Below are 8,347 nucleotides of genomic sequence, written 5' to 3' on the forward strand. Positions count from 1 at the left end.
AAGGGGGGCAATTTTATAACAATAAAAGGCTCAACCCATCAGGGAAGAATAGTAATTACAAATATATGTGTATCTAATAACAAAATAAAATACAGGAAGCAAAAACTGACAGAAATGAAGGGAAAAACAGACAATTCAACAATAATAGTTTCAATACCTCATCTTCAATAATGGTAGAATAACTAGAAGATCAACAAGGAAATACAAAACTTGAACAACCCTATAAACCATTTAGATCTAGCAGCTACCTATAGACTACATCCAAAAGAATACACATTCTTTTCAAATCCATATGAAGCATTCTCCTTGAGAGACTATATTCTATGGCACAGAATAAAATTTAGTATATTTAAGGGGATATAAATTTAATATATTTAAAAGGATATAAATACAAAATATGTTCTCAACCACAGTTGAATGAAATTGGAAATCAACAACAGGAAGAAAATTGGGTAAGTAATAAATATGTGGAAGTTAAACAATGCACTCCTAAACAATCAATGGGGCGAAGAAGAAAGCAAAGGGAAATCACAAAATAATTTGAGATTAGTGATAATGAAGACACTAAATATCAAAACTTGTAGGATACAACTAAAGCAGTGCTTGAGGGGAAATTTATAGCTATAAATAACTATATTAAGAAAAAGATTTCAAATAAATACTTTTCCATTTAAGACAATGGGTAAAGAAGGGAAACTTAACCTAATGCAAGCAAAAGGACAGAAATAATAAAGGTTAAAGCAGAAATTATTGAAAGAGAGAATAAAAGAACAGTAGAGAAAAATCAATGAAACCAAAAGCTGGTCCTCTGGAAAGATCAACAAAACGGACAAATGTCTAGGCAGATAGGACCCAAATTACTAGAAACAGAAATAAAAGAGGTGGCATTACCACTTACCTTACAAAACTAAAAAGGATTATAAAGAATACTATGAATAATTATATACCAACAATATTAACTTAGATGAAATGAGCAAATTTCTAAAAGACACAAACTACTGAAACTGACTTAAGAAGTACATCTTTAATAAGGGAAGAGACTAAACTAGCAATCAAAAAACTATCCACAAAGAGGGGTGCCTGGGTGGCTCAGTGGGTTCAAGCCTCTGCCTTCGGCTCAGGTCATGATCTCAGGGTCCTGGGATCGAGCCCCACATTAGGCTCTCTGCTCAGCAGGGAGCCTGCTTCCCCCTCTCTCTCTGCCTGCCTCTCTGCGTACTTGTGATCTCTGTCTGTCAAATAAATAAATAAATCTTTAAAAAAAACACAACTATCCACAAAGAAAAGCCCAGGTCTAGATGACTTTATCCCTGACTCCTACCTAACACTTACAGAACTAATACCAAGGGGCGCCTGGGTGGCTCAGATGGTTAGGCGTCTGCCTTGGGCTCAGATCATGGTCCGGGGGTCCTAGGATCCAGTCCTCCAGGTCGGGCTCCCTGGCAGGGAGCCTGCTTCTTCCTCTCCCTTGACTGCTCCCCCTGCTTATGTTCTCTTGTTCTCTCTGTAAATAAAATCTTTAAAGAAAAAAACAAACAAACAAACAAACAAACACCTAAAACCAGTTCTTCATTAAGTCTTCCAAAGACTCATGAGACCAGTATTACCCTGATACCAAAACCAGAGAGATACTGGAAAAATCTTACAGACCAATCTCTTGTGAATGTAGATGGAAAAAATCCTAAATAAAATATGAACAAACTGAATCTAACAGTATAAAAGTTATACACCATGACTAGGTAGGACTTCTATCAGGAAGGCAAAGTTGTTATAACACCTAAAAATTAATGTAATTAATTAGTTTTATCAGTAAATTTTGAAAAGACCAAAATTGGGGTTGGGGGAAGAGAGGCATTTGACAAACTCCCACATACTCTCAAGATAAAATCACTCAAAAAACTAGGACCAGAAAGGAACTTCTCAGTCTGATAAAGGCATCTATAAACCCCCACAGCTAACATCATAGTAAAGGTGAAAGACTGGATGCTTTAGCCCTAAAATCAGAAACTAAGTAAGGATTTCCAGTCTTGAGGACTCTATTCAACAGTGTACTGGAGGTTCTAGTGAGGGCAATTACGGAAGATAAAGAATTAAGGTATCCAGGTGGGAAAAGAAAAAATACAACTATTTTTACTCATTGATGACATAATGTTGTATGTAGAAAGTTTTCAAAGAATTCACCAAAAAGCCCCCATCACTTATTAGAATAAATGAATTCAGCAACAGGGCTGGATAAAAAAATCAATTGTATTTTTATACACTTGAAATTATGAAATTATAAATGAAGTTAAGAATTAAATTCCATTTGTAATAGGACCTGAAAGAAAAAAAAGTTTAGGAATAAACTGAACAAATAGTACAAAAGTTATACTCTGAAAACTACAAAATACTGCTGAAAGAATTAAAGAGCTAAATTGTTGGAAAAACATTCCTTGTTCATAGACTGGAACACTTAACATTGCTAGGATGACAATATCCCCCACAACTGATTCAGTGTAATTCCAATCAGAATCCCAGCTGACTTTTGTAAAAATTGACAGGCTGATACTAAAATTCACATGGAGGGGTGCCTGGGTCACTCAGTGGGTTAAAGCCTCTGCCTTCCGCTCAGGTCATCATCTCAGGGTCCTGGGATTAACCCTGCATCATGCTCTCCTAGGCAGGGAGCCTGCTTCCCATTCTCTCTCTGCCTGTCTCTCCACCTACTTGTGACTTCTCTCTGTCAAATAAGTAAATAAAATCTTAAATAAAATAAAATAAAATTCACATGGAGTTGCTAGAATCCCAAAATAGCCAATACAGTCATGAAAAAAAGAAAAAAGCTGGACTTGTATGTCTGGATATCAAAGCTTACTACAAAGGAATGATAATCAATAAGGTGTGGTGCTGGCATAAGGATATACATACAGATCAAGGGAATAAAATTAAAAGTCCAAAAATAAACTAAGATACCTATGGGCAACTGGTTTTTGACAACATGCCAAGCCCATTTGATGGGGAAAGTCAGGTTTTCCAACAAATGGTGCTGGAATGACTGGATAGGCACAAGAAAAAGAAACAGTACCTCCATACTTCACATCATATCTAAAAATTAGCTCACATGGATCAAAGACCTAAATAAAAGAGCTTAAACTGGAAAATCTAGGGGTAAGCCTTCACAACCTTGAATTTGGCAAAGGATTCTTAGATGTGATGCCAGAAGAAAAAGCAACAAATGTAAATAAATTGTACTTCACTGAAATCAAAAACTTTTATTCTTCAAGGGACAACATCAGGAAACTGAAAAGACAACCCAGAGAATAAGAGAAAATATTTGCAAATCATATATCTGATAAAGGACTTGAGGACACATAACCCAATTTAAAAAACGGGCAAAGGATGGCCCACCAAAAATGGCCACAGGATTCCATTCATATGAAATATCCAGAACACGGAAATACAGAGACAGAAAGTAAATTAGAGCTGGGGATAAAGGAGGAGGGAGGGGTATTAGGGAGGGGCTAACTGAAAGGCATGGGGTTTCTTTTCAAGATTAAAAAAATTTTTTTTTTCTTTTTATTAACATGTATTATTTGTCTTGGGGGTACAGGTCTGTGAAAAAAAAAAAGGTCTAAAATTAACTGTGGTGATGGCTGCACATACCTGAATACATAGAAATACAGAGTATCTTTTAATGGGTAAAATTGTATGTATGTGAACGCTGTTAAAAAAAGTCAATCATACTTTCATTTTTCTTCTGTTGTTTTTCAAATTAGTGTACAGTGAGTTTACCTACAGGAAAGTTTTATATTTAACTGATTTACTAGTCTTTCTCCTTGTGATTTCCGGATTTGATATCAGCTTAGTTATTTCTTGTTCCATTATCAATTGATATCACCCTGTCATATTTTATGTTTTCTAGAAAATAGAATATGGATCAATTACTTCCCTTTTTGGTTTGTCTCCAAGTTCTCACTTCATTTCTATCCTCATGCTGCCTGTGTTACCACATTTTCCTCAGCAGATCTCATTTCCACCCTCACACACAAAAAACGGGAGCCTCAAATTCCTTCTCACAACCTCCCCCATTCCCCAAAACTTACAGAAGTATAGCATCCATAGCTCTTAGTCAGGCTAAATTCTCTCTCCACACTGAATTTGAATTCCATCCTTTTCTGCCTTCTTGCTTAATCATCCCTTCTCTCTGGTCTCCCTCTACTTCTTCTCCATCTCCCTATCTCCCAAGTGTACCAAGTTTATCCCTTAAAGAGTCTGCCCCACAAAATTCTGTTGTCTCCCTCCATTATTTGCCTTCCTTTTGCAGGGAAACTTCTCGAAGTACAACGCACACTCAATATTTGTTTTCCAAGATCATTGCCAGCTCTCAGTTTCACACACTCATCATTTTTCATCCAGGATACTGCAGACTGACTTCCCACCAAAGTCAATGTCTATATTCGGGATTTTAAATTTGGTATCCATAATTGGACTGCAAGGGACCACAAATCTGATATTTTATGTACATCAGCACTTTTTTAGGAATAGTTTTTATAAGACTTAAAGAGTGTAATGACCTCAAATGTTACCTATTTTTCTCAAGGAAGGTAGAATGACTTTTTATAAAATGCAAATATGATCATGTCATTGGCTTGTCTTTCAGTATTTCCCCATCACCTTGAAGATAAAACCCAAACTCTCAAGGCATGCAGATCTTGAAGATCACCTTGAAGATAAAACCCAAATTCTCATGGCATTCCAGATGTGGCTCTTATCTCTTTAGCATAATCTTTCATCACTATCCCTAAGTCCTCCACCTACACAATTAGCATCCAGTCACAGCCTACCAGGTATGCTACCTCAAACTCACACTCACAGCCTTTTAGCACGTTTCTCCCCCATATGAAATCACCCATTCACACCTCTCCGAACTGGTCCTCCAAGACTCACGGATTTCAACAGGAAATTATTTTCTGTTCTTTTCTTAAGTGTCCCTTTTATTCGCATCTATGGCATCCTGTGTATATCTCTACAGTAACTTTTATCACAATTATAATTATTAACTTATTATAATTATTAATTTATCTTTCTTCCCTATAAAATTATAAACTCTTTTAAAGTAAGGATATCCATCTTCTATTTCTCGTGTCTTACATATTTCCTAAGTAAATCATACCTCACTCTCTTCTTAAACCCTGCAAACATTCTAAATTCAATATTTTAACTAGTCTATGATTGCCAGATTTAACGGTCTTTTTATTCCTTACCTAACTTAGACTTTGTAGTCCTTATCAGTAACATTTGACATAGTCTATCATATCCTCTTTCTTGGAATATTCTCCTCATTTGCCCTCCTAGATTCTGTTATTTGGTTCTTTTCTTACCTCACCAGCTGCTCCCTGAGTATCCTCTTTACCCTGACCTTTAAATGTTGGGAGTGCCTCAGCAGTTTGTCCTCAAACTCTTCTTTATTTATACTTACTATCTAGAGGACTTGCCAGTTCCATGATTTCAAGTCTGTTTGCTCACAACTCTCAAATTTGTATCTGGTTACACAGGTGGGTTTGCTTTATGAAATTTAACAAGCTAAACACTAATGATCTTTGTACCCTTTCATTCAAGTTTTATAGTTCAATAAGAGGTTAAAAGAAGAGAAAAAAGCAAAAAATAGAGTAATGACTAGAATAATGTATAGAATTGTTGAATCACCATATTGTACACCTGAAACTAATAACTCTATGTTGATTACACTCGATATAAGAAAAAAGAAAAAGAAAAAAAAATGGTGATGAAGTCTTTAATACGAGCCTCATAACCTACCCCAAAGCAAACTTTTCTCATAGTCTTCCTTTTCCAAGAAGAGTAAAACCCATTGTTCTAGGGCTCGGGCCAAAAACCTCAAGAGAGCTCCTTCCACTTTTTCCTTTAATTCCAGTTAATCCATCTGCAAAGTCTGTCAGCTGTGTCTTCAAACACATCCCAAATATGAATATTTTCCACATCTCCCACTGTGATATGATGTCTCAACTGCAATACCCTCCCTAGCTGGTGTCTGCTTATAGCAGTCACGGTCCTTGTAAACACACATCACATCATTTCCTCTCGCTTCCCAACCCATTAATTCAAATTTCAAGTCCTTTCAGTGGTCTCCCAGGTCCCACATGATCTGGTCCCAGCCATCGCTCTGACCTCATCCTCTGCCCTTCTTCCCTGTTTCACTCACTCGGTCACCCTGGCTTCTTTGCAGTTCCTTCAACATACCACATGACATTGTACTTCAAGGCCTTTGCACTTGCTGCCCCCTCTCCAAATATTCCATGGCTTAGTTCCTTAATTTATTCAGATCTCAAATGTCATCATCATCAGAGAGGCCTTTCCTTTATTTAGCTCTTTTAAAAAAAAAACGATGCTACCCTTTCCTTATGTCTATGCAGGCCTAATTCTCTTCACAGCACGGCCACCTGACGTTTAATGTATTTGATTATTGTCTTTCTCCCCCGGTCAGAATTTAAGCTGCACGAGAGCAGGGACCTCACCTGTTTTCTCCACCAGAATTGCCAGTATCTACGACAGCCCTGGAGGTGCTCCACAGTATTACGGAGGGAATGTGGAATGCATTTAGGATGCCTGCTTGCTATTTCTGAAATTCTGCTTTCCCCAGCCAGTCTTTCCTTCTGCTCTTTCACTACCTCTTAAACAGAGGCTGCGACCAGTACCAAGATTTTAAGATTAAGATTAAGATTTAAGATTAAGACAAGGAGTACTTTAAACTTCAAAATAATAAAAAAATCAGTTTCTAATGGGGGAAAAAAAACCCCAAAAAACCCAAACCCTAGGTTTCTGCCGCGTAGCTTAGCCATGGGTTTATAGATGCGTTCCTGATTAAAGGAAGCTGTCGTGGCTCCCAAGAAGGGCCCCGGACAGGACACGCAGGTAGGGCTGGAAGATGAATTATGCAGGGGACCACGTGAGATGGGCCACGGGGACTTCCGAAGGGACGAGCGTCGGCGGGATTCTCACCGAGAACCACGGGCAGCAGCAGTTAGCGAACGCCGAGCGCTCTCCGAGCGCCGGGGACTCGGTGCGCCGGGGACTCCGCGCGCCGGGGACGTGCGTCCTCTGACCAGACTGCACTGCGGCGGGGGCACTACTGTCGTCTCACGGGACCGAGGAGCACAGAGCCTAGACGTGACAGGGCCGGCGGCCTCCCGCAGTGCGACGGAGAGCGCAGCTCCGAGCACTGGCTCCCGGCGCTCCCCGCGCGGACACGGCCTCCCGGCGCCGCCACACGGGCCGCGAAACGCGCCGGCGAGGGGAAGCTCAGCGGCCACCCTCCGCCCGCTCGTCGCCGGGAGGCTGGCCGCGGCCGGGCTCGGACACGGGAACTCCGGCGTCCGCACGGCCTCCCGCGGGAACGCTCGCTCCCGGGCTCCACGTCGTCCCCCGCGGAGACCGCGGCTCGGCCCGGCGCCCGCAGGCTCCAGGGCAGGTTCAGGCTCGGGGTGTGCACTCCGGACGCGCCCCGCCGAGCCCCGGCCCCGCAGCGGAGGGAGCACCCGCCCACCAGCTCCGCGGGGAGGGCGGAGGGTCCGCGGTCCGCGCCCGCGACTAAGACCCGGAGGAGGAGGAGGATGTGGAGGACGGAGAGGGTGAGCAGCCCGCGTCCCCGCCTGAGGAACCGGAGGAGAACGAGGAGGTGAGTGCGGAGCGCGCCCCCGGCCGAGGAAGGTCGGCAGGAGGAGGAGGAGCAGGGCGGTGAGCAGCTCGCCCCTCCCCGCGTCCCTCCCCTCTCTCCCCTCTCCCTCCTTCCCACTCTGGCCTCGGAGCGGATGCCCGGGTCCCCCCGACGCTGCCGCCCCGCGCGCTTACCGGCCGTCCGGCTCAGGCCTGGGGGTGTCGGCCGAAGGTTCCCCGCCGCCGCCCGCGTTGAGCCCGGAGGCCCGGCGGCTTCGCCGCCGCGGCCGGGGCTGCTTCTGGGCCGCCAGCTCGGGCTCCATGGCGCGGACGGGGGGCCTGGGGGTGGGGCGGTGGCCGGGTGCCCGGCAGACCCGCTGGGACGGGCACCGCGCCCGACCGCTTCTGCCCGGAGAGCAGATCCTGTCAGGAGGGCGCCGCCACCGCCGCCGCCATCTTCCGGGGTTTGAAAATGGCGGCCGTGCGGCGGCCAGCCAATCGGGAGACAGCGGGCGGTTGCTGGGAAACGTGAGGTCCCGCCCCGCGGGCGCGGAAGCGGACGCCGCAAAGCCGTACAGGGGGCGGCCTTGGGTTTAGTTTGTACTCGGGTTCCGAAGTCCCAAGGTCCGGTTCCGGTTCCGAAGTCCCAAGGTCCGGTTCCTACCTCACGGCTCATCGATTAGGACTTCCGCCACAG

At 43.5% G+C, this 8,347-nt stretch overlaps 1 protein-coding gene across 1 annotated transcript in view; it reads right to left on the reverse strand.

Annotated features, from left to right (window-relative positions):
* The window catches only part of NET1 (neuroepithelial cell transforming 1), a 60,086-nt gene extending 51,966 nt beyond the window's left edge, over positions 1–8,120 (reverse strand). Inside the window, exon 1 of the mRNA XM_032349849.1 lies at positions 7,846–8,120. Within this exon, the coding sequence (XP_032205740.1) occupies positions 7,846–7,973 (128 nt within the window). The 5' untranslated portion in view covers positions 7,974–8,120. The remainder of the gene's footprint in view (positions 1–7,845) is intronic.
* Between the last annotated feature and the right edge of the window lie 227 nt (positions 8,121–8,347).

The sequence above is a fragment of the Mustela erminea genome, chromosome 6 (assembly GCF_009829155.1).
Source record: "Mustela erminea isolate mMusErm1 chromosome 6, mMusErm1.Pri, whole genome shotgun sequence".
Lineage (NCBI taxonomy): Eukaryota > Metazoa > Chordata > Mammalia > Carnivora > Mustelidae > Mustela > Mustela erminea.